This window comes from Aotus nancymaae, unplaced genomic scaffold (genome assembly GCF_030222135.1).
Source record: "Aotus nancymaae isolate 86718 unplaced genomic scaffold, 86718_ANA_hifiasm-v0.15.2.pri h1tg000036l, whole genome shotgun sequence".
NCBI classification, from domain to species: Eukaryota; Metazoa; Chordata; class Mammalia; order Primates; family Aotidae; genus Aotus; species Aotus nancymaae.
In genome coordinates, this window is record NW_026988450.1 from 43,279,413 (window position 1) to 43,305,915 (window position 26,503).

General features: G+C 41.9%; 1 protein-coding gene across 8 annotated transcripts in view; it reads left to right on the top strand.

Moving 5' to 3' along the window:
• Window positions 1-799: 799 nt before the first annotated feature.
• ESRP1 (epithelial splicing regulatory protein 1) overlaps window positions 800-26,503 on the top strand; it is a 62,960-nt gene continuing 37,256 nt past the window's right edge. For 4 of the 8 annotated variants that reach the window (XM_012437941.2, XM_012437936.2, XM_012437939.3 and 1 more), the window contains exons 1-9: window positions 895-1,171; window positions 1,653-1,781; window positions 3,000-3,113; window positions 5,159-5,273; window positions 20,652-20,747; window positions 20,878-20,932; window positions 22,770-22,880; window positions 23,001-23,133; window positions 23,227-23,269. In XM_012437941.2, the coding sequence (XP_012293364.1) occupies window positions 1,040-1,171; window positions 1,653-1,781; window positions 3,000-3,113; window positions 5,159-5,273; window positions 20,652-20,747; window positions 20,878-20,932; window positions 22,770-22,880; window positions 23,001-23,133; window positions 23,227-23,269 (928 nt within the window). In that variant the 5' untranslated portion in view covers window positions 895-1,039. Of the gene's footprint in view, window positions 1,172-1,652; window positions 1,782-2,999; window positions 3,114-5,158; window positions 5,274-20,651; window positions 20,748-20,877; window positions 20,933-22,769; window positions 22,881-23,000; window positions 23,134-23,226; window positions 23,270-26,503 lie in introns of all 8 variants that reach the window. The other 4 variants (XM_012437937.3, XM_012437940.3, XM_064384398.1 and 1 more) reach the window with 2 other exon arrangements.

Genomic DNA, 26,503 nt, shown 5'->3' on the forward strand with positions numbered 1-26,503 from the left:
CGGGCGTCCGGCTCTGCAGTGCGCGGGGTTCCTCTCCGGAAAGTGGACAGAGCGGCAGGTTTGGGACGAGCGCGCACCAGGGCTCCGGCCTGGAGAAGGGGAGGGCTCGCAGGATTTTTCCTCCTGTTTGCACTGAAAGGTGTGTTGGCTCGGGAGCGGCTTTTCCGGGGATCGGCGGTTGCCCCTGCCACCTCTCGGCTGCAGTTGGCCGGTCCCTCCCTCCGCGGTTCGCTCTCCGCTGGCGCCGCGCCCTTGGCAGCTCCGCGCCCCGGGCCTCACCTCTGGCCTTCTTTCACCTCCTTGCACCTGGCCTTTTCGCTTGGCGCTTCAGAACCTTCAGCTTCGTTCCCCGCAGCCGGTCTTCTCCAAGCGCCCCGCACCTCTCGGTTACCTCCAGTGGGAACCCCTCCCCCCAGCGACTCCGCGCCCTTTACCTCTCTGAGCCCTTTTCCCGTCTGGCCTCGGCTACCCTCGGGGTGGCGACCGCCTTTTCCCCGCCCCTCCCTTCTCCCCCTCCTCCTCCCTCGCCCTTGCCTCTCCATTCATCCTGCTATTGTCTCCCGCCCCTTCCTCCCCCTCCCCAAGCGGCCTCCTCCCCCACCGCTGCCACGTCGTGGTTTGAAGGAGCCAATGGGCCGGCGCCGCCAGGTGTCTCTTACCTGCACCACGTGGGGGAGGGGGAAGGGGCGGGCAGGTAGAGCCACATCCCAAAACAGAAAAGCTTTCAGCCATTGCGTGCCTCCCGGGGGTGCAGCCTTGCTCCAGGCTTTTTGCATAGACGCCCGGGCAATTGAATACAAAAAGGGCAGGCCTCCTGCCCCCTCCTTCCCACCCCCCTTCCTGCCCTGGGTGTGGAGCGCCGGCCAGGTGTGGGCCTGGGTGGTTGGTTACCGCCTTTTGCACCAGCAGCAGCGAGGAGGGGGGGTGGGCGCTCTTTCTTTTTCTCTTAGAAGAGGGTTTAACACAGGTTTTTTCGTTCTCACTTCCACCCCGCCTATCTGCCTCCCGACCCCCCTTCTCCCCCTCCCCACCTATCGTCATGACGGCCTCTCCGGATTACTTGGTGGTGCTTTTTGGGATCACTGCTGGGGCCACCGGGGCCAAGCTAGGCTCGGATGAGAAGGAGCTGATTCTGCTGTTCTGGAAAGTCGTGGATCTGGCCAACAAGAAGGTATTTCTCCACGTTTTTGTCTAGATGCAAGGGGTGGGGCAAGAAGTTTGTGGTAGAGGTTTGGGCGGGGAGGGGGCTGGAGGTAGATAAACAAATGCTCTTGTTTGCCCACTTGTTGAGTTTGGACCCGAGGCCTAGGGACGCTGGAGTAAAACCAAGCTTGTTGGCCAACCGCCTTGAAGCCATTTCAGTCCTCCGCAGCCTGGCTCGGGTGGGGAGGCCAGCGCTACCGAGCCGGGTTCTTTGCCGGTCGGGAGACGCCCAGCCAAGACGAGGTGGGGTCTCGGAGGCCCCGGGGTCCACTTTCAGGGCCTTTCCGACCTATCGGGTGGGGGTGGGGCGGGGGGCAGGAACGCGTCGGCCGCTGGAGCCGCTGGCGAGTCGAGAGCTTTGATTCTGCGTCCAGACCCCTAGAGAGGCGCGGCCCCAGCAGGGGAGCGAGAGAGGAGGGAAACTGACCCCTGCTTCTCTCCCCTCGGAGGTGGGACAGTTGCACGAAGTACTAGTTAGACCGGATCAATTGGAACTGACGGAGGACTGCAAAGAAGAAACTAAAATAGACGTCGAAAGGCTGTCCTCGGCGTCGCAGCTGGACCAAGCCCTCCGACAGGTGACAGCCTCGGGCCACGCCGCCCACCCCAGCCCGGAGCCCAACCCCACCGCACCCTACGCCCTCTCCGGGCCCACGCGTGTTCCCGGAGCACGGTGGCGACACGCCCGGCCGCGTGGGTGGGAGTCCAGCCTGAGGGCCGGGGCGCACCGATTGGGCGGGGGTCGCTGCTTCTCTTCACCTCCCAGTCCCCAGGGTTTGAGATCGACATTCACTAGTTTTTGAGGTGCTTCCTGAGTAGTTTCTGGAGCCAGTGAGTCAGCTCCATTTTGCCAGTTGATTGAAGAGAGGAGTTTGAATCCTAGCGCCCCCATTTCCAGGTCCAGACCCCAGACGCGCAAGTCGCCTGCTGGGTTTGGGTCTACGGCCTTCGAGCAGGGGGCGCTGTGGTGTAGACTTGCAGGCGGGCCCGGCGGGTGTCCAAGAAGTAGCACAGTTTAGGTTGGAACCTGAAGGTGCCTTCCTGGTTTCAGGCTTTTGAACTCCCAAAGAAAGGCTCGGTCCCATCATTCTTTCTTTAGTGGCCTTGGTCACATTGCCAGGGAGGATTTTCAGGTCCGAACGTGTAGGGCTGCCCGTTGGGTCACTGTGGAAATGATGGAATCCCCTTATTAGGACTGAGGTGACCTAAAAACCGGCTGTTCCAGGGTGCTGACGGGTGCCGAATCGGGTAGGGCGGGGCGCTAAACACCTGTGCACAGACGAATGCCCTGCGCTCTCACGACCTCTGCCCCTAGCGCACGAGCTTCGAGTTATAGGAGAAAGCCATCCTTTCTGGGGTGTATTCATCGAAGACTTTCCAGCTCTGTATACCCAATACCCGAATTTATTTATTAGAAACTGGTTATCTTTCTTAAGCCTGGCACATCCAAACATATAAAAAGTAACACTAGGGAATGATGTAATCTGAAGGCAACCTGCTGATGAAAAGGGACATCTAACTTAAGTCTAGAATGAATTTTTTTCGTAAAAACAGAAGGGAGAATGCATTGACAAGTTCCTGGGCGCAAACTGCCGATCGGTTGGAAAGTTTCCCTACCTCGAGGAAGCTACTCGGTTTGTGGGAAAGGAGTCTGTCTTTCCAAGGTTGCACCAGCACCGGTGTCCCCCATCAGAGCCCTGATGGCGGTTTTCTCTGGCTATCACCAAAGGGAGCTACTTAGCAGAGTTTGTAAATCGTGCACCAGTTTCATCCCTATGTGTCTCTTGTCCTTGCAGTTTAACCAGTCAGTGAGCAATGAACTGAATATTGGAGTAGGTACTTCCTTCTGTCTCTGTACTGATGGACAGCTTCATATCAGGCAAATCCTGCATCCTGAGGCTTCCAAGAAGGTAAGAGGGCTGGCTTCTGGAAAAAATGGTTAGACTTTTGGGGTGACTGGAGGTTTTTAAAAAATGTTTGGTTTATTCAGGTTTCTCTGTTTTTAAAAGGGTGCATATGGGAGTTATTTAATAAATACAGAATTTCAGTTTGGGAAGATGAAAAAGCTCTGGAAATGGATGGTGGTTATGGTTGCAAAATATGTTAATGTACTTAATGTTTTACTGAACCATACTCTTAAAAATTATTAAAATGGTAAATTTGGTGTTATACAAAGATACTCTTTGGTGACTTAAAATAGTCTTGTTTACAACCAATTTTCAAGATGCATGACACTCCTTTTTCCAAAGCTAATACAGAGTGTGAATTTTCGACACTTAAAATAACTACAAATAGAGAGGAAAGAACTATTTTTAGTACGTCATAACATCCCCATTGGTGCTGAAAATGCTGTCTCCTAGAAAGGACGGAAAAAAGACTTAAACCTTTTAAGTTGTATTTCTAATTTTATTAAAAAGGCTACTTAAATAAGACAACCTTATATCTAGTGAAACCACAATCATAGCACATTTCACTTTGTCTGATTTTAAGTAAGTGTTCAAAACTGATTCTTGCGTCAAAACAAGGGTCAGCTTCATCTTTTACCTTTGCTCATTTTTCTGACATTGAGAGGGCTACAGAGTGAGAGAAATAGAGTCTTGCTATAGGTAAAATGTGATTTCTCTCCCTAGGATAAATACTGAGGAGCTATGGGAGAAGGAACAGCAGAGACAACCCACCCAGTGTAGCCAATCATTGCTAATACACTTTCTCTTAACAACTTAAATTAGTTTGAGCTGTAACTTTTTAGTGTGGTAGGCAGGCACTGAGTTTGAAAAGCTGGAAGTAGGATATATTTAGGTACCTGTATGAGGCAAGGCTTACAATGAAAGATGTAGACTGACAAATTATGATATAGGCAAATAAAGCACAGATTTTATTTCATTTAATGTATTATGACAAGTTTGAAAGGAGTAACTCAAGTTCTTACATCTTCAGAAAATCACTCCTTTTATAGGAGTCCTAGTAATTGATAAAAGGGGAAGAATTTTAAAAAATAATAAATGGTAGACCAGTTGCTATATCCTTTTTTCTTCCCAAACTCACATGAGAGGACAAGACAATCTTTTCCCTGTTGGTTCAGAGGAATACAGCTGTTTTTATTATTTAGATGGACTGCTTTGGGTGTAGGAAAACATCCAGAGAAAAATTAAAATTAAATTAAAAGTTATCCAATTCTGGGTTATTTTGTTAAAATAATAAACAATAGTGTAATATTTGTCCATACAGTTAAGTTTTGCTTAGTAGCCCACAGTAGTGGTGCCAGTAGCTAAGAACAGCAGTTAATGATTTCTCTTTTGCCTTTGGGATTTGTGAGTTTGTTTTTGTTTGAAGTCTAATTTGAGTTCACAGGTGTAGCTACAATATTGGTCAAGAAGACTAACGTGGGGGACTACTATTTGGCACAAAAATAAGCCTTTTCAGTTAATCAGGAATTTGCTATTCTAATCTCACTTATTACTAAAAATATGCATTATTAGAACCCAATAATTAGAATTACCCGGTTTTACAATCTAATTCCGCATCTGTATGAAAACTGAGAGGGCTGCTAGTGCTGCCTGAAAATACAGATGTTCTAAAATGGTTGTGGCTGGATAAAAGTAATATTACCAGCCAGAAAATAATGAAGTATCACAGCCCAAATGTATCACAGCTTCACAATTGTATCGAATGGAATGCATACTGGAGCACAAACATTGTAATCCACTGCCTTAACAGGAATTTTTTTTCATGAGACTTGTACATAGGCTCTAATAAGAAACAGGACCAGCTTTTAAAAATAAAGCCACTCTAATAAAGAAAAAATAAATAAAAAGAAAAAAAAATAAAGCCACTCTTACATTAAATTTTTTTCCAATGTAAAATGTGCTTATATTCAATTTTCAGGTTCCTAATTATGAGAGAAATGTTGAACCAAATTCACCTAGTTAACAGTATCTACCTTGTCCTTCCTCAGAATGTACTATTACCTGAATGCTTCTATTCCTTTTTTGATCTTCGAAAAGAATTCAAGAAGTGTTGCCCTGGTTCACCTGATATTGACAAACTGGACGTTGGAGCAATGACAGAGTGTATCCTTTAAATCATTACCCAAGAATCATTTAAAAAGATAGCATCAAAAAAATCAAAAAACTCAAATGTTTTAAACTTTGTCAGCATATGGATAAAATTGGCTTGTCCAAAATTTGTCTACTCTGCTGAGAAACTAATAACACAATTATAGATTTTTTGAAAGTAGTTAATCAAATGGTTGGATGGATTTGGAGATGGTTGTTTTGTGTGTGTGTGTGTGTGTGTGTGTGTGAGGTGATCACATGTAAAATAGGATTCAGTTTCAGATTATGGAGTGTGTGTGTGCTGGAGAAACAGCATGTAGACTTTAGTGCAGATTCTAAGACCACTTTTTCTTGGTTACTGTGGTTTTAGGGTTTATTTTGGCTTCTTTAGAATGAAGTCAAATAATTTTTTAAATTAGTGGGTATATCCCCTTTACAAACTGCTGTTTACTGGTCCCCATTTTTAGCCTTCCCTGAGCTTTTCAAATACATACAAGATTATGCTGATTATAAAAAACATCTTTGGAGATGATATAATGGGGTCTGGATTGTCCCCCATATTCTTTAGCTCCCAAAATAATATATTTGATGCATGATATATTATGAAAGTAATTTTATAATTACAAATCTATAATCATGAATGACCCATCATCTTAACATCCACACACTTAACACATCTTTAAAGTGCTAATAAGCAGGCAGGTGCTAACATATCAGATGTAAAATTGAGTAATTGTCACCTGGGGTAGCTTCCCAAAAGCCACTGTCATCATGAAGTTAAAACTAAGTTACCTTCAGTAACTTGTGAGTTGCAGATGCTTATTCTCAAACTTTCTCATTCGTTTTCAGGAACTAAAGCCTGGTTTTTGTGCTACTTCAGAATTTCTTTTCCTGATTGAAGTTTGCTATGTATTTTTCATAACTACTTGTAGACAGGTCAAATCCATTTTTATTTGCCTCCTTCCTGGAGTCATTTAGCTGAAATTTTGGCTTAGCATCACCAGTAGTGTTGGGAAGAGGGTGGAATAAGCTCATTGTGATGGGATTCTTACCATAATTTTGTTAATAATGTTGGTACAATGGAAAAATTCTCACTGGTAGTTCTCTTGGTTTGAATGTTAGACAGCTCAAGCTTCCATAACAAATACCATAGACTGGGGAGCTTAACAGAAATTTACTTTCTCACAGTTCTAGAGGCTGAGATGTCCAGGATCTAGGTATCAGCATGGTCAGGTTCTGGTGACTGCACTTCCTGGCTTGCAGGTAGCCACCTTTTCTGGGGTGATAGCAAAAGGAGTTATCTTTTTACAAGATCACTACCCTATCTGATTAGAGCCCTCCACCCTTTGACCTCATTTAAACTTAATTACCTCCTAAAGACCCTCTGTCCAGATAGTTACATTGGGGTTTGGGCTTCCACACAGGACTTTGGGGAAGGTGGAAGACACAATTCAGTTCTTAAGTATATATTGAACTCTTTGATCAGAGAGTTGGTTCTCTACAAAATAGAGAACCAGAATACCTAGAGAAAAATTAGAAGACAGTGGAGGAAAAAATCTAATAAGCTATCTTAATTTAGAAAAAGATAACTTTGGCTGGATGTGGTAGCTTCTGTCTGTAATACCAGGACTTTGGGAGCCTAAGGAGGGAGGATGGCTTGAGATCAGGAATGCTGACACCAGCCTGGGCATTACTGTGAGAACCCATCTCTACAAAAAGTAAAATGAAAATATTTTAAAAAGTGAAAAAGATAGCTTCAGCAGGAAAGGAAGTATATTAAGGATTGTTATGTTGGGCAATATAGGGAGACCCTATGTCAACAAAAAAATTAAAAATTAGCCGAACATGGTTGCACAAGACTGTAGTCCCAGCTACTTAGGAGGCTGAGGTGCAAGGATTGCTTGAGCCCAGGAGGTTGAGGCTGCAGTGAGTCGTGATTGTGCCACTACACTCCAGCCTGGGTAACAGCAAGACCCTGTCTCAAAAAAAGTGGATTTCATTCTTAAATGTTTTAATATTTAATATCATACTCGTACGTCTTTCTCATTTAACAAGTTAGAAATGCTAGTAAGCTTTCTTAGCAACAGTTTTTGTGTTACATTGCTGCTGTGGTCAGTTATTTTATGACTGCTATTCAGAGGAATACTTATTTCCCTGTCTAGGCTACCAGATCAATTTCTGAGGCCAAAAGCAATTATATCAAATCTGAATATCAACTTGTACTCATATATGCAAAGTATTTCTACAATGTCTGAATTGAAGAATTGTTCTGTTCTTTCAGAGCACTAAACATTTTCCTTGCTAATATGGAAGTGATGCTCAACTCAGAAATTTAGTCATTAAACATTCTTCATGGTTTTGCCAAGTGGACAGAGGGTCATTTGCTCCCGAGGGATTACCTGTTTCACCTGGTAAACCAGTGAGGGAGGAAGACAGGGTTCTGTAAACACCTGGAGAAGAGCAGACAAGAGAATGTGTAGGTTGGAGTATTTGTTGTTGTTGTTGTTGTGAAATATTTGTGTCCTTGATTGGTTGCTTTAAATGAGGATACAGAAACATCAGTTTGTACCCTCAGTGACGTCACAGTATTCTAAGTGTATTGGAAGCATGTTTTATTAACTTTACAGCCAAGTAAATTTAATTTTTTTTTTCTTTGAGACAGTCTTGCTCTGTTGCCCAGGCTGGAATGCAATGGCATGGTCTTGGCTTAGTACAACCTCTGCTTCCTGGGTTCAAGTGATTCTTCCTTAGCCTCTTGAGCTGGGATTAGAGCACCTGCCACCATGCCCAGCTAATTTTTGTATTTTTAGTAGAGATGGGTTTTACTATGTTAGCCAGAGTGGTCTCGAACTCCTGACCTCATGATCTACCCGCCTCAGCCTTGCAAAGTGCTGGGATTACAGGTGTGAGCCACTGCGCCAGGCCCAAAATTTTTAACAAAAACTTCATTTTTGACTGGGTATGGTGGCTCATTCCTGCAATCCCAGCACTTTGGGAGGCTGAGGTGGGTGGATCACTTGAGGTCAGGAGTTCAAGATCAGCCTAGCCAACATGGTGAAACCTGGTCTCTACTAAAAATACAAAAATTAGCCGGGCATGATGGCACACATCTGTAATCTCAGCTACTCGGGAGGCTGAAGCAGGAGAATAACTTGAACCCAAGAGGCAGAGGTTGCAGTGAGCCCAGATCATGCCAGTGCACTCCAGCCTAGGTGACAATGTGAGACCAAAAAAAAAAAAAAGCATTTTTTAGAGATGGGTCTTCATACTTTGCCCAGGCTGCTCTCAAACTCCTGGCCTCAAGCCATCCTCCTGCCTTGGCCTCCCAAAGTGCAGGGATTATAGGAGTGTGCCATCATATCCTAGCCTCATTTACTTTTTAATTAGAAGACTTTTTTTTTTTTTTTTTTTTTTAGATTCAGTCATGCTATGTTACCCAGCTTGGTCTCGACTCCTGAGCTCAAGCAGTTCTCCTGCCTCAGCCTCCTGAGCAGTTCGGATTACAGGTGCACCTGCAGTACCTGTAATCTCAACTTTTTATTATTATTTCTTTGTTTGAGATGGAGTCTCCCTCTGTTGCCCAGGCTGGGGTGCAGTGGCACGATCTTGGCTCACTGCAACCCTTGTCTCTCGGGTTCAAGCGATTATCCTACCCCAGGCTTCCAAGTAGCTGGGATTACAGGTGCCCACCACCACACCCAGCTAATCTTGTATTATTAGTAGAGATTGGGTTTCACCATGTTAGCCAGGCTGGTCTCCAACTCCTGACCTCAAGTTATCCACCCATCAGCCTCCTAAAGTGCTGGGATTACAGGCGTGAGCCATCTCACCTGGCCCTAACTTGATTTTTTAGACCAGTTTTAGGCTTAGTGCAAAATTGAGCAGAAAGTATAGAGTATTCCTATATAACCCTTTTACACACATACATACATACTCTCTCTCTCACTCCCCTATTGTCAACATGCTGCACCCCACTGAGCAGAAAGTATAGTGTTCCTATAGAACCCTTGTTCTCTCTCTGTCTTTGTCTCATCCCCTCCCTCCCTTCCTCTCCTTCTCTCCCCGTGCCCCCTCACTGTTGACGTGCTGTACCAGAATGGGACATTTGTTACAGCTGATGAGCCTACGTTGACTTGTCATTATTACTGAAAATTCATAGTTTACATTGGGGCTCACTTTTGGTCTTGTACATTCTATGGATTTCAACAAATTTGTAATGACATCTATCTACCATTATAGTATCAGAATACATTGTAGTAATAGCATAGTCTAGAATTGTGTTTTGGTTTTTTTTGTTTGTTTTGTTTTGTTTACCTGCTACCTTAAAGTCTTTTATTTCTAATAGAATAGTTGTATTGCCTTAAGAACTCTCTACTTTGGCCAATCATTCCTTTCTCTACCTTAACCTCTGACAACCCCCAATCTTTTTACTGTCTCTCTACTCTTGCCTTTTCCAGGAGGTCATATAATTGGAATCATGTAGTATGTAATCTTTTTAGATTGTCTTTTTAGCCAATTTGAGATTCCATGTCTTTTTGTGGCCTTATAGTTCCTTTTTAGCACTTAATTCCATTGTTTGGATGTACAATGGTTTGTTTATTCACCTACAGAAGTACATCTTGTTTGCTTCCAAGTTCTTGCAAATATGAATAATGCTGTTATAAACATCATGTGCAGGTTTACATGTGGACATAGGTTTTTTATTCATTTGGGTAAGTACCAAGGAGTATGATTGCTACATCATATGGGAAGAGTGTCATTTTTTATATCTCACTGCAATTTTTGTGTTTAGGGGAGATTTTCTAGGAAACAGAGAGGGAAAGCAATGAGGCCTTGCATTTAAATATATATATATGTGGAACTTGAATAATATGCAGTATTTCAAGGCATTTGTGGAATATGAAAGAAAATTACAGCATGATCACTTTCTTTTTCTTTTTCTTTTTGAGACAAAGTCTCACTTTCACTCAGGCTGGAGTGCATTGGTGCTATCATGCTATCATTGGCTCACTGTAACCTCAAACTCCTGAGCCTTGGGCTCAGGTAGTTGGGACTACAGGCATGCACTACCGTGCCGGGCCAATGCTGTCAATTTCTAATGGAAAAGGAGATTAAAACCCGAGTTGTAGAGTCACAAAATCTGAGCTGAGAATACCCTGCCACACAGCAGCTTTGCTTTGCTGGGAGTTACTTATGTCTGCCAAGCCGAACTTTAATCTTGAGTACTCCATAATGAAAGCTTTGTGAGTGAGGTGCTATATAAGTGAAAAGTTTAGGAAATTTTTTTTTTTTTTTTTTTTTTTTTTTTTTTTTGAGACAGTCTTACTCTGTTGCCCAGGCTGGAGTACAGTGACGCAATCTCAGCTCACTGCAACCTCTGCCCCCTGGATTCAAGCAATTCTCCTGTCTCAGTCTCCTAAGTAGCTAAGATTACAGGCATATGCCACCATGCCCAGCTAATTTTTGTATTTTTAGTAGAGATGGGGTTTCACCATGTCGGCCAGGCTGGTCTCAAACTCCTAACCTCAGGTGATCTGCCCTCCTTGGCCTCCTAAAGTGTTGGGATTACAGCCGTGAGCCACCGTGCCCGGCTCTAAAACACATTTCTGATGTTGATGTTAGGTCTTTGAGTTATTCCAGTTGCATTGTTGTCTGCTTTTGAATTCTGTGATGCTAGCTGCGAAGACCTCACCTAGCAGGTAAACTGTGGATTGCGTTTTGTAAGCTTTTTACTTAAGTGAGGGTGGTGAGGGTATGATAGGGATTGGGGCTTCTGTGATTTTTTTTTTTTAAGAGATTATCTTAGATCCCTTAGGGAAATTAATACTAGTTGTCTCCTGCTGAAAGGACATTTGTGTAAATGGGTTCTTTTATCCATTTTTTTAAAACTCATTTTTTCCCCCACTAATGTTGGATGGAATTACTTCCTCCTGATTTCTTAACTACTTTTTGTTAGCTGTTTGTCATGAACTTACTTATTCTCACTAATCAAGACTTCTAATATTGTATTTACTTCCCTTTGCCAAGCATTTAGTAAGATCTTATTTTTCTGAAAGTACAGTAAGGAGGACAGGTGAAAGAAATTATTAATTGACTGCTTACTGCATACGCCATGAACGACTCAGTGGGGAGCTTTCATCCCCATTTTATCACTAGGGAAACTGAGATTTAGAGGCTTCGTCTTTAAGTTAAATGCTCTAGCATCCAACAATACAGAAGATTAAAAAAAAAATTTTTTTTTTTTTTTTTTTTTTGAGACAGAGTCTCACTCTGTTGCTCAGGCTGGAGTGCAATGGCATGATCTTGACTTACTGCAACCTCCGCCTCCTGAGATCAAGCGATTCTCTTGCCTCAGCCTCTTGAGTAGCTGAGACTAGAGGCACATGCCACCACACCCAGGTAATTTTGGTATTTTTAATAGAGATAGAGTGTCACCATATTGGCCAGGCTGGTCTCAAACTCCTGACCTCGTGATCTGCCCACCTCAGCCTCCCAAAGTGCTGGGATTACAGACGTGAGCCACCGCGCCTGACCAGAAGATGAAATATTTTAGGATGTATATGATTATTTGAGGCATGTTGGCCACCTCAAATAGGTTGTCTCCCTTTTAAATTAATATTATCCTGTGTTTCCTCGGCACATACCAAACCATCCAGCAGTAGAGTTAATTTTGGAAAATATGTATTCCATGATAGGGTATTGCATTCGTATGTGCTGTTTGATGTGCTTACAATTGCCATTTCACTAGGGCAGATTTCCATTATCAGGAAAAAAAATCACTAAACCGCTCATGCCTGCCCATTCAAAGGTTCTTATGGTATGTATGTTTCATCAGTTCTTGGGGGGTGTAAAGGATTTGTGTGTATGTGTGCACATATATGGGCTCTATTATCAGTTTGTGACATTAGCCTATTTTTCCTATAGGTTACAATTGGGGGTAATAATATAGTGGTTAAGAACATAAGCACTGGAGGCAATTTATTTCACTCTTCAGCCTCAGTTTCCCCATCTTAAAATGGGTAAGACTATTGTATAAGAAATAATGAGATAGTGTGTGCTGCCACTTAGCTGGTGACTGGCCTGCCCCACACTCTGCAATGCTGACTGATCGTGTAGACCCCACCAGGTTGTCGGGTGTCTCAGAACAGGCAAAACAGCTGCCAAGGGACTTTGAAAAGCAGTTATTGATTCAAAACCTTATATAAACTATTTTACACATACAGTTTTTTTTTTTAACCTTACATGAAACTAGATAAAGACCTTTCAAAGCATCAGCCATTTGTTAGTACAGGTAAACTTGAAGGTTAGGAGTTTATTCTTACAGTGAAATGAGCTGGGCCTTTATAATTGTACAGACCTTCACTGCCCTGCTGTAAAGGTGAAGGGAAACTCCGACTCCTCCTTGGTACTTTTCTGCATATTAAAGGGATTTTAATGCATATATTTCATCAAATATACAGTTAAGCTGAGCCAGTAGTTGACCTTGTTAGCTGGAGGGGGAAGGAATTATCTCTGGCATCACATTGGAGTGTCATGAGCCAAATCAGCAAGGACACTGGCCTGTCATCTGCAGTGACTGAAGTGACTAGAAATACTACATTATTTCTTGCCAGCCCTCAGGCTGATATTAATTATGTGTGGTTTATTTTAATTATAAAATATTTTGGCCTAGCGCAGTGGCTCACACCTGTAATCCAGCACTTTGGGATGCCAACGTGGGTAGATCACCTGAGGTCAGGAGTTAGAGAACAGCCTGGCCTACATGGCAAAACCCTGTCTCTACTAAAAATACAAGTATTAGCTGGTTATGGTGGTGGGTACCTGTAATCCCAGCTACTCAGGAGAATCCCTTGAACCTAGGTAGAGAGGTTGCAGTGAGCTATGATCACACCACTGCACTCCAGCCTGGGTGACAGAGCAAGACTCTGCCTCAAAAAAATAAAATAACATATTTGACTTTTAAAATATGAGTTTGGAAATTCCAAGGTAATCCTTTTGTTTTAAAAAAAACTTCAAGACTTGTTATCAAGGAGTCTCCTTTTCCTAATTTGTTTATCCCATATAAATGTCTTTTTTAATGTAAAGTTTTTCATCATCTTTGTTCAATGAGATCCTACCTATATCTTATTTCTTCTAGGGTATAATTGACTTGCTAGGTTTGTTGGAAATTCTTCTGCATGACTCTTCAGTACAATAATATCTCCAAGAAGTAATATTTGTTAGATAGTGATCTTATTTTTTACCCTCTAAGACTAAGAGTCTGGGTGCAGTGGCTCATGCCTGTAATCCCAACACTTTGAGAAGCTAAGGCAAGAGGATCCAAGACCAGCCTAGGCAACATAGGGAGACCTTGTCTCTACAAAAAGGAAATCTAAAACTTAGCTACGTATGGAAGCACATTCCTGTGGTCCCAGCTACTTGGGAGGCTAAAATGGGAGGATCACTTACGCCTGGGATGTCAAGGCTATAGTTAATCACTCCACTGCATTTTCAAGCCTGAAGATCCTGCCTCAAAAAAAATAAGCTGTGAATTAAGGTTTAAAACTAAGGCTGTATTCAACCTGAGAAAGATGGTTGGGAGAAGACAAAACTAGGGTTTTAGGTATATGTGTATCTGTGTCTGTGAGGTTTTTTGTTTTTTGTGGTTTTTTTTGATACGGAGTCTCACCCTGTCACCCATGCTGGGGTACAGTGGCGTGATCTCAGCTCATTGCAACCTCCGCCTCCTTGGTTCAGAGAATTCTCATGCCTCAGCCTCCCAGCTAGCTGGGGTGACAAGATGTGCATCGCCATGCCCAGCTAATTTTTGTGGGTTTTTTTTTCCTTTCTTTTCCTTTTTTTTTTTTTTTTGTAGAGACAAGGTTTCACCATGTTGAGCAGGCTGGTCTTGAACTCCTGGCATCAAGTTATCAGCCCGCCTCGGCCTCCCAAAGTACTGGGATTACAGGTGTGAGCCACCACACCTGGCTGCTCTCTGTTTTTTTTTTTTTTTTAAATTTTTATGTTATTCACTCCTCTCAGGTCATACCTAGGTTTTAGACATTTTTTCCCCAGCATTTTATTGCTGGTGTTAAATAGTTTTGGTTTTCTCGGCTTCTCGTTATATTTTCTTATGGTAACCGTTTTTTGTTTCCTTCAAAGCTCACTTTAAAATATATCAGATTATATGTAGAACTTATATTTCAAATTATGTAACCAGACCGGGCACGGTGGCTCAGGCCTATAATCCCAGAATTTTGTGAGGCTGAGGTGGGCAGGTCACTTGAGCCCAGGAGTTTGAGACCAGCCTGGCCATCATGGCAAAACTCTGTCTCTACAAAAACACCAAAATTAGCCAGTCATGGTGGTGTGCATCTGTAATTCCAGCTTTTCAGGAAGTTGAGGTAGGAAAATCATTTAAACCTGGGGAGTGGAGGTTGCAGTGAGCAGAGATCACACCACTGCACTCCAGCCTGGGTGACAGAGTGAGACCCTGTCTCAAAAAAATAAAAAAAATTGTGCAACCAGCTGTGTTTGGTGGCACACTCTTGTAATCCTAGCTACTCCAGAGGCTGAAGCAGGAGGTTAACTTGAACCCCAGGAGTTCTGGCCTATAGTGCAGTATGCGTATCTGCTATCCACAGTAACTTCATCCATATGACGACCTCTGGGAGTAGAATGGAGGGCTGCCTAAGGTAGGGTGAACTGTCCCAGAAACAGAGCAGGTTAAAACTCATGCACTGATCAATAGTGGGATTGTGCCTATGAACAGACACTGCTCTCAAGCCTAGGCAGCATAGCAGGACCCCAGTCTCAAAAAAAAAAAAAAAAAACAAGCAACTTTTTAAGGGTAAACATCTCTATCACATGGTTTTAGCAAATTCAGTTCTTAGATGGAAGACTAATCAACTTTTCTCTTTCTGTGTTTCATCAGCTATTCGTTTGTTCATTAGCATAGGTGTTATATGTCTGACAACATGAAATTGTTACTATACAATACATAAAAGTAAACAGTAGGAATGGAAGTAACAAATGTCTTGTGAGGGTTCTATGGCAGGGAAAAATGACTTTCAGATGAAACTTTGAATTGGAGTAATTATAAAATATTAAACTTGTCAGAGTGAATGTATTACCTTATTAAAAACTTAGTTTAAAAAGATATTATTTACAAGTAAAAATTGGGTGTTCTAAAACCAGATGTGTCCATTTTTAGGTAGCTGGGAAAGATAACTTTTTAAAGTAGATAAGCTGCTATTGATAAACTTAATAAAATTTCTCTGAATTCTGTCTTCAGCTAATGTCAGTGTGGGTTAAATCCTCGAGTCTGTCTCACCAGCGGTGGTCATAAGGAAAGTGTCCCTCCTGTTGCTATATAGACCAAGTCTCTCTAGACTCCTCTAACTTGCATATAAAGTAGTACTTGCTCAATTGGCGCCTGAAATGATGAGTTTTGTTCCCACTGCCTCTGCCTGTACCCTTCCTCATTTCCTTGAGGCATTTCTCATTTGTAAAGCTGGCTGAGCCTGTTCCGTACTCTTGCGGCTGCCTCAAGGGCAGAATGAGTAAGTTGCATAAGGAGCCATAAATCAGGAGGCACAGACTCATCTTTCCTTCCCTCAAGATCAGACTGTGGAGCAAGTTAAATCAATATATACTTATACATTGACAGGGGAAATAATGGGTACTAAAACTTTTTCCTCATTCTCTATTACTCCTTTTCGATGATGCTAAGGATTATAGATTGAAGAAACTGGCCTACTGAGGTGCAGGGGGTGTGTGTGTGTGTGTCTGTCTGTCTGTCTGTCTCTGTAGATGGTTTGGGCATGCAGGAGGTTGGGTGACTTTTACAAGTTGTTAACAGCTTAGCGCTGCTGATCCTGGTGTGTGATGGCTCAAAGGGAGACATGTTGGGACGTGTTAAGTGGCACCAAGGTAGCCAAATGTCAAGAACATATTCTTAGTTAAAAAGTAGAGTTTATTAAAATGATTCTTCAGATGCAAATCTATTTTTAACCAGGCAGGAATACTTTACATTTTTACTTTTGATCTGTCTTCTTCATTTGACTTTTATCTATGAATTTTAAAGCTTCTCACAAAGTATTGCTCAATAGTTAGAGCTGTCGTGTAATCCCACCTCTATTACCTATCAGCCAGGTGACTGGGTGAGCTACTGAACATCACTAAATCTCAGTGTTTTGTTTGTTTTTTTGTTTTTTTTGAGATGGAGTCTTGCTCTGTCACCCAGGCTGGAGTGCACTGGACACAGTCTCAGGTCACTGCAACCTCTGCCTCCCAGGTTCAAGCGATTCTTATGCCTCAGCCTCCTGAGTAGCTGGGATTACAGGTGCCCGCCACCACATTCAGCTAATTTTTGTATTTTTAGTAGAAACGGGGTTTCACCATGTTGACTAGGCTGATCTGGAACTCCTGACCTCCAAGTGATCTACCTGTCTCGGCCTCCCAAAGTGGTGGCATTACAGGCCTGAGCCACCGTGCCCAGCCTCACTAAATCCTAGTTTCTACCACTGTTTGGTTTTGCTATAATCTATCTGGCAGGGTTATTATAAGAATTGGAAGAAATAGGGAGTGATTGGCACAAAATGGTGTCCAATAAACGCCACCATTTAAGTCAGTAGATTCTTGGAAGCTATAGAGATGGTGATAGATGAAAGGAGATCAGAGGAAGCTAGGGGCCTACACCTGAGAAAGGTTAAGAGTGTCGAGAAGATAGCATAACATAGGAATAGTATCTAATGAATTCTTAAATTGATGATTGTGACCTAGAACAGTTGTGGTGGGTCACTCATGGCCTATTTTGGTTAGGGGATTAAGATTAGAGTGCTTTTCTTATGGGATGGATGGTACCTGAACAATGTTGAAAAGGCTAGGTAATCCTGCCATTAATAGATGACAGGAATGCTTAATTTGAATGGAATGTACTTTTATACTCCTATTCTTTCATATCTAAATTTTTCCTATATTCTGAGATTGATTGCAGACATTCCTGTGGCATTCTTTGTATTTGGCCATCTTTTTGCAATCTCCATTCTTCTGTAATAGGTTAGAGGTTAATAACCTTTTGCTATAAAGGGCTAGAAAGTCAGTATTAGGTTTTGTGGGCCACATTAGGGCTCTGCTCACACAGGTGCACCTTGTTTTAGTGTGCTTCACTTTATTGTGCTTTACAGTTGTTGTATTTTGTCTTTTTTTATTTTTATTTTTGAAACGGGATCTTGCTTTGTCACCCAGGCTGGAGTGCAGTGGTGTGCTCCTCAACCTCCCGGGCTCAAGCAGTCCTCCCTCCTCAGCCTCCTGGGTAGCTGCAATGACAGGCTAAATTTTTATTTTGTAGAGATGGGGACTTGCTTTGTTTCTCAGGCTGGTCTCAAACTCCTGGGTTCAAGTGATCCTTTTGCCTTGGCCTCCCAAAGTGCTGGGATTACAGGCATGAGCCACCATGTCTGGCCAGTTTTGTTTTGTTTTAAAAAAAAAACAAAATGAAAGATTTGTAATAACTCCACATTCAGCAAGTTTATTGACACCATTTTTCCAACAACATGTGCGCACTTCTTGTCTCTGTGTCACATTTCAAACTTTTTCATTATTATTCTGTTGTGGCGATCTGTAGTCAGCGATCTTTGTTACTGTTTTAATTGTTTTGGGTCACCATAAACCAGGCTCATACCAGATGGCAAACTTAATTGGTCAATGTTGTGTGTATTCTGGCTGCTCCGCCAACTGGTGGTTATTCCCTCTCTCCTCCTCTGTTTGGGACTCCCTATTCCCTGAAATTAAGCCAATTAATAACCCTACAATAGCATCTAAGCATTCAAGTGAAAGAAAGAATTGTATATCTCTTAATTTAAATCAAATGCTAGACATGACCGAGCTTAGGAAAGCATGTCAAAAGCTAAGTTAGGCCAAAAGCCAGGCCTTTTGCACCACATGATTTGCCAAGTTGTGCAAAGGAAAATTGCTTGAGTATTCTAATGTGAATACATGAATGATAAGAAAGAAAACATTATAGGGTGTTACCTGAGCAACGATGAGAAGGCTGGGTACCACTTGTCATTTATACGAGAGAGGAAAGCAATGGAATATACTTATTGCTACAATATGGAGAAAGTTTGAGTGGTCTGGGTAGATCAAACCAGCTACAACGTTGCCTTAAGCCAAAGCACAATCTAGAGCAAGGCCCTAAATCTCTTCAATTCTATGAAGGCTGAGAGAAGTGAGGAAGATACAGAAGAAAAGCTAGCAGAGATTGGGTTCATGAGATCCAAGGAATGAAGTCATCTCTACGACATAATTCAAAGTGAAGCAGGAAGTGCTCATGGAGAAGTTGCAGTGAGTTATCTGGAAGATCTAGCTAATGGATGAAGGTGGCTACACTAAACAGATTTTCAGTGTACTAAGAACAGCCTTCTGTTAGAAGATGATGCCATCCCGTACTAATATAACTAGAGAGGATAAATCAATGCTTTGCTTCAAAGGCTGATTCTCTTGTTATAGGCTAATGTAGCTGGTGACTTTAAGTTGAAGCCACTGCTCATTAACGATTCTAAAAACCCTAGCGTTCTGAAGAATTACGCTAAATTTGCTGGGCGCGGTGACTCATGCCTGTAATCCCAGCATTTTGGAAGGCCAACATGGGTAGATCACTTGAGGTCAGGAGTTTGAGACCAGCCTGGCCAACATGGTGAAAACCCGTCTCTATTAAAAAAACAAAACAGAAACCAAAATTAGCTGGGTATGGTGGCACATGCCTGTAATCCCAGCTACTCACGAGGCTGAGGCAGGAGTTTGCAGTGAGCTGAGATCACGCCACTGCACTCCAGCCTGGGTGACAGAACGATACTCTGTCTCAGAAAAAAAAAAAAAAAAATTACCCTAAGTAAACTCTGCCTGAGCCCTCAAACAGCATCACAGGCTACCGAGGAATCTTTCATGAAAGGAAGAGTCAGTTGATGTGGCAAACTTTGTTGTTGTCTTATTTTCAGAAATTGACCCAGCTACCCCAATGTTTAGCAACCATCATCCTGATCCATCAGCAGCCATTAGCATCAAGTAAGATCCTCTACCAACAAAAGGCTCAGGTGACTAACATGTTTTAGCAAGAAAGTTTTTTTTTTTTTTTTTTTTTTGGGAGACAGAGTCTAGCTTTTGCCCATTCTGGAGTATAGTGACATGATCTCGGACTCATTGCAACCTCTGAGTTCAAGAGATTCTCTTGCCTCAGCCTCCTGAGTAGCTGGGATTACAGGCATGCACAACCATGCCTGGCTTATTTTTGTATTAATTTTAGTAGAGCCGGGGTTTTACCATATTGGCCAGGCTTGGTCTTAAACTCCTGGCCTCAAGTGATCCTGCTGCCTTGGACTCCCAAAGTACTGGAATTACAGGCGTGAGCCACTGTGCCCGTCTGCAACAAAGTATTTTTGAATTAAGGCATGTACATTTTTTTTAAAAGACATAATGCTGTTGAATACTTATTCAACAGAGTCTATGGCCATACCGCCCTGAATGCTCCTGATCTTGTCTGAATACTTAATAGAATACAGTATAGTCTAAGCATAACTTTTATATGTAGTGGGAAACCCCAAAAATTGTGTGACTTGCTTTATTGTGATACTCACTATAATGCCATGGTCTAGAACCAAGCCCACCATATTTTCAAGGTATGCCTCTATTTGATGGAAATACATCCTTATTTTAGAGAGATTCATAAAACTTCATGTGAATTCCTGGTTTCGCCCTCAAACCAAGTTTGAGCTGTGTTTCAAAGAGTATACTTTTGGTAAAGAACCACATAGGCCTGTGTTGGCTCTGAGTGCTTGAATTGTTTCCAAAATTTGCTGTCTAGAACTAGCATTTGCTGTTATCAAAGGCAGGCTATCCTATAGGACTCCAAAAGTGTTCTAGAATGGAAGTTCTAAGCAAAAGTGGCATTGTGGTAGTAATGTTACATTAATCTGTAGTGTCCATTTCAAACATTAGGCCAAAAAAGTCATTTAATATTTTATAGTGTTGATAATGTCATCGTATCTTTAAGTCAGCATGGTCATTGCCTTGTGTGTGCTGTAAAGATTCAGAGGATGAACTATTCTAATTTGTTGCATACTTTATGAATTGAAATGCAAATGCTCAGTATTTATGCATTTGCTGCCACTCGGTAAACAAAAGTTGTATTCCTGATAATATCTCAGGACTGCATTGATTTGGCTCTTTTACCCAAAAGGGCAGTTGGAGACTAAGTTGAATGAAGCCCTGACTAATGGAAGGCAGCCATTCTGAGATTTCTAAAGGAGGCTTGACTAGATCCATTTTCCCTCTTGGCTTGGCATAGGTTTAATTTTGGTTTAGAAGTAACCTGATTTTATCTTTCCAAAGTGTTTCCTTAACTTAATCTCACAGATTTAAATTTTGAGAATAGTTCAGTCTCTCGATATGGAGCCTCTCAAGTTGAAGATATGGGGAATATAATTTTAGCAATGATTTCAGAGCCTTATAGTAAGTATTGCTTTTATATTAGTGCAGTCCTAGAATTTGCACTATTTTTCTCTTACCTATACTCAAAGTTCCTCCTGCAGCTTTGTCTCCCTAATAGCTAAAACAATGACTTGTATGTTCTCATTTTTAGATCACAGGTTTTCAGATCCAGAGAGAGTGAATTACAAATTTGAAAGTGGGACTTGGTAAGTGCTTGAGTACTGTTTATTTGAGATTTTCAACTTGTTTTTGTTCCTATTGTGTCACTTAATGCTTGTTATATTTTAGAAACTTTAATCCTTTTAGCTATCCTTTCTTGACATTAGGTCATCTACAAAAGAAAGCTGTATTCAAGCTTGGATATTGGGATTAAAATCTTAACGCCTTATTGGCATCTTTAGTCACACTGACCTCAAGCATATTATATGCTCACATCTGTGATTATTAATTTGATCTCTGCAAAACTATCCAATCTTTTACTTGGAACACTTCCAAACGAGAAATTATAGGCTTTAATAGAGTTCATAGTTTTTACTGAGATAATTTTATGTATGTTCTATAAGTATATATTTATTTATTTATTTATTTTTGAGACAGTTTTGTTCTGTTGCCCAGGCTGGAATGTCATGGTGTGATCTCAGCTCACTGCAACCTCTACCTCCCGGGTTCAAGCAATTCTTGTGCCTCAGCCTCCCCAGTAGCTGACAGATGTGGCACCACCACACCTGGCTAAGTTTTGTATTTTTAGTAGAAATAGGGTTTTGCCATGTTGACCAGGCTGGTCTCTAACTCCTGGCCTCATGTGATCTGCCCGCCTCAACCTCCCAAAGTGCTGGGATAACAGGTGTGAGCCATTGTGCTTGGCTATATAAGTTTCTACTTTAAAGCAAAGGCAATAGTTGGGGAGAAATATGAAGTGGTATCCATTAGTGATCACAAATAGACCTGTTTGTTTATAAATCACTTTAATGAATTGAGTGTTTGCCTGGTGTCTGAAGTGAATAGAAACTTCTGACAGCTTTGCCCATAGAAAGAGACTTTGAGGCCTATTTAGTTATGAAGAGAGTGACTCATTAAGAAAATGTCCTAGGAGAACTGGAAATGTGGACATGGGAGGGATAAGACGTTAAAAGGCATCAAAATATATCATAGGTGATTTGCAAATGAGTCATTAAGGTGTGGACACTCCCAGGCATTTCTGGTCATTCACTGGGATGGCTCCCTGGTTTGATCTGGGGGATATTTTAATGGCAGACATCCTACCATACACGCGTATTCCTGATGTGGGTTGTCGGCTTTATTCTGATCCTAAATTTGGCTACTAAACTAGATTTAAACCCCACATGTATACTGGCTAGATTTGAGAGTGAATTCAAACCTATCTTCTAGGGTTCTAGGAACTTTCAGGACATGAGGGGGCCAAGCAAACATTTCCTCAGCTTTTTTTTTTTTTTCTTTTTTTTTGAGATGGAGTCTCATTAAAAAAAAAAAAAAAGCTGAGAAAATGTTGCCTGCACTGTAGTGCAGGGGTGCAATCTTGGCTCACTGCAGCCTCCACCTCCCAAGTTCAAGCAATTCTCCTGCCTCAGCCTCCCGAGTAGCTGGGATTACAAGCGTGCACCACCATGGCCCAGCTAATTTTTGTGTTTTTAGTTGAGACAAGGTTTCACCATGTTGGCCAGGCTGGTCTCAAACTCCTGACTTCAGGTGATCTGCCTGCCTCAGCCTCCTAAAGTGCTGGGATTACAGGTGTGAGTCACCATGCCTTCCTCAGCTTTGATAGACAAGTGGTTTGCTGAGTGAGCTAGCTGTGTTGGGCCTGCACAGGCAGCCATCTTTCTATAATGAACCACCTAAACAGTACTGTGAGCTGTACTCACATAATTTTTGAGGTTATAAGGAAAATCAAGTAGGTAGTATTGCTAGTGTGTCTGAACACCAAATAATACATGATGTGTAACTGGGCAGTTGTCTTGCAGGGGGTAATAGGTGCCTGACTTGCTAGCGTTTATCATGCAACCTGAAGTTTTGCTTCATCCACAGCAGCAAGATGGAACTTATTGATGATAACACCGTAGTCAGGGCGAGAGGTTTACCATGGCAGTCTTCAGATCAAGATATTGCAAGATTCTTCAAAGGACTCAATATTGCCAAGTTGGTTTTCTTCAATCTCTATTTTACTTAACAATCCCAAAGGGATAATGGATTTTCTATCATTTTTTTTCCTCACGGTATTTTTTTTTCTACCTGCCATCTGTTTTATTACTCTCAAAGGGGAGGTGCAGCACTTTGTCTGAATGCTCAGGGTCGAAGGAACGGAGAAGCTCTGGTTAGGTTTGTAAGTGAGGAGCACCGAGACCTCGCACTACAGAGGCACAAACATCACATGGGGACCCGATATATTGAGGTATGTCCTCACGACCTGAGCCCCTAGACATCCTGAATGAGAATTAACATAGAACAGAAGACCAGAAACACTAACTTCTCTGTCTTTTCTCAGGTTTACAAAGCAACAGGTGAAGATTTTCTTAAAATTGCTGGTGGTAAGTGCCTTTTATATAATGTGGCTTTAGTTATTAATAGAACATGGAAAATTGATTTTTTTTTTCCCCAGAGGGAGAAGCTTCCAATAATAACACTGAGCTTAATGTGTAACACTTGTCCTAAGGCTTGAGCCAACCTTCTATAGTTAAATAGCCATTAAAAATAGTACTATACAAAGGTGAAAAGGTGATAGTCGTATGTATACAGAAAGGATAGTTTTTGTGGGGGGTTTTTTTTTTTTTTGGAGATAGAGTTTTGTTCTGTCACCCAGACTGGAGTGTAGTGGCACAACCTTGGCTCATTGCAACCATCACCTCGCAGGCTCAAGCAATTCTTATTTCTCTGACTCCCAAGTGGCTGGGCTTACAGGTATGGGCCACCATTCCTGGCTACTTTTTTGGGTTTTTTTTTTTTTTTTTTTTTTTTTTCCGGAGTTTCGCTTTTGTTGCTGAGTCTGGCATGCAATGGCGCAGTCTTGGCTCACCACAACCACCGCCTCCTGGGTTCCAGTGGTTCTCCTGCCTCAGCCTCCTGAGTAGCTAGGATTACAGGCATGTGCCACCACGCCCAGCTAATTTTGTATTTTTAGTAGAGATGGGGTTTCTCCATGTTGGTCAGGCTGGTGTCGAACTCCTGACTTCAGGTAATCTGCCGCCTCGGCCTCCCAAAGTGCTGGGATTACAGGTGTGAGCCACCGCACCTGGCCAACTTTTTGTATTTTTAATAGAGACAGGTTTTTACTATGTTGGCCAGGCTGGTTTGGAACCCCTGACTTCAAATTGATCCTCCAGCCTTAGCCTCCCAAAGTGCCGGGATTACAGGTGTGAGCCACTGCACCTGGCCAGGAAAGGTTATTCTTGAAATGAGTCAGAAAACTGCTTTCAAACCGCTATGCTGCAATACCTGGGATTGTTGCATATGTGCTTCTAATTTTTCTCTAAACTTAACACGAGTGGCCAGAAATATGGTAGTTCTGGGTCTCACAGTATTTTTGAATGCATAGTATTTACAATAATATGGTTAGAAAGGGTGGAACAGATATGGTTTTTATCCAGTTATTTAGTGATTAATGACTTTAAAACCTGAAAGTAACAGATGCATAAAATGTTCACTGTGTTTTTTTGTCTGATTTTTTTTCTATATGTGTATCTACTTTGTGAGTTTCTACTGCTTGTTCATACTGTTTTGTAGTTTCTTTTTAATGTATTATGAACATCCTACATTACTCAATTTTCTTAAATGTTAATTGCTACATAGTGTTATATGGACCATAATGTTTTAAAACATCCCTGTTGGAGCCAGGCACATGGCTTGTGCCTGTAATTCCAGCTTTAGGGAGGATTGCTTGAGCCTTGGCATATTTGAGAATAGCCTGAGCAACATAGCAAGATTTTTTCTGTAATAAATAAAATATCCCTGTTGAACATTTAGAACTTATTTTCAACTTTTGACTTTAATATATGTTATAGTGAATATTTTTAAATCTCTGTATGTGCCACTTATTAGGATAAATCTCTAAAAGCAGGATAGCTGAATCAAAGAATTGTGGACCTTTTCAACAGCCTTCTGACACCTGTTGCCAAATGATTTGAAGATGACTTTCACTATATAAGAGAACATTTGTATTCCAGCATTCCGTAGCCCGGGTGAAAATTTTGTAGCTATAGAACTTACAGTAACAGCATCCTGTTAACACAATTTGCTGGTATATTTGTGCTCCACTTCATCTTTTAGATAAACTTGAAGGCTTCAAAATTTAGGGTTTTAACTTTAAGAGCATTTCCAGTGTTCCCAAGCAATGTCCGATGTTGTTTGGGGTCAAATATATTTGGAGTTGCTATGGTTTTACCTAAATCCTGCATTTCATGATAGACATCTTACAACTTGGAGATAGCAAAGTCAATTAATGTTTATATTGTTTCTGGGATTTCATTGTATGTAAACAATGTGATAAGAATTTGCTATTAGGGGCTGGGTGCCGTGCCTATAGTCCCAGCATTTGGGAGGCCAAGGCAGGCAGATCACTTGAGGTCAAGAGTACCAGACCAGCCTGGCCAACATGGCGAAACCCCATCTCTACTAAAAATACAAAAATCAGCCAGGCGTGGTGGTGTGTGCATGTAATCCCAGCTACTACTCTGGGAGGCTGAGGCAGGAGAATCACTTGAACCTGTGCGGCAGAGGTTGCAGTGAGCTGAAATCATGCCACTGCATTCCAGCCTAGGAGACAGAGTGAAACTTTGTCAAAAAAAAAAGGAAGGAAAAAAAAAGAATTTGCTATTAGGGAAAATGCTACTAGTATATGAGTTTCAAAGATAGGCATTTAAGTATTAGCTCTATGACAACACTGTACAAAATGTTTTATGCTGGGGAGAATGTTGACCAATATTGAAAGTAGGTACCCCATATATTCATTATACTATTCTTTTTCTTTCTTTCTTTCTTTTTTTTTTTTTTTTTGAGACGGAGTTTCACTCTTCTTGCCCAGGCAGGAGTTCAATGGCAAAAGGTCAGCTCACTGCAACCTCCGCTGCCCAGGTTCAAGTGAGTCTCCTGCCTCAGCCTCCCCAGTAGCTGGTATTACAGGCATGTGCTACCACACCCAGCTAATTTTGTATTTTTAGTAGAGATGGGGTTTCTCCATGTTAGTCAGACTGGTCTTGAACTCCCGACCTCAGGTGATCTGCCCACCTCGGCCTCCCAAAGTCCTCGGATTATAGGTGTGAGCCATTGCGCCCAGCCTCATACTATTCTTTATACTCGAGTGTTTGAACTTTTCTTAATAAAAAGTAATTGAGTTACTTGCAGATGGTTTTCTTGCAGTGAGGGGGGGAAGTGCAGGAAGTAATCAGAAAAATATTCTTTTTTGACCCAGAGTGCTTTATATCTATTACCCTACTTAATTCTCATAATTTATGACATAGGCAGTCTTACAGACAAGAAAACTAAGGCACAGAGTTGAGCTTGACCAAGATCATGCCCTAGTCAGCAGTAAAGCCGAGATTGGATCCAGGCATTCTGGCTCGAGGACCTGTGCCTTTAACACCATGACTTAGTAGTGACTGGCCTGTAATTTGTCTTGCTGGCTTCCTAAATTAAGAAGGATGTTTTATGAAAAGGAGGAAGTATTTCAAACTTAGGAGGAGAAAATTCTGATTTCTAGGATGTCATTTTGAATTCATTAGGAGTGGGTCTTAATTATGAACTCAAGACATTGGCAGGACTTTCATCAC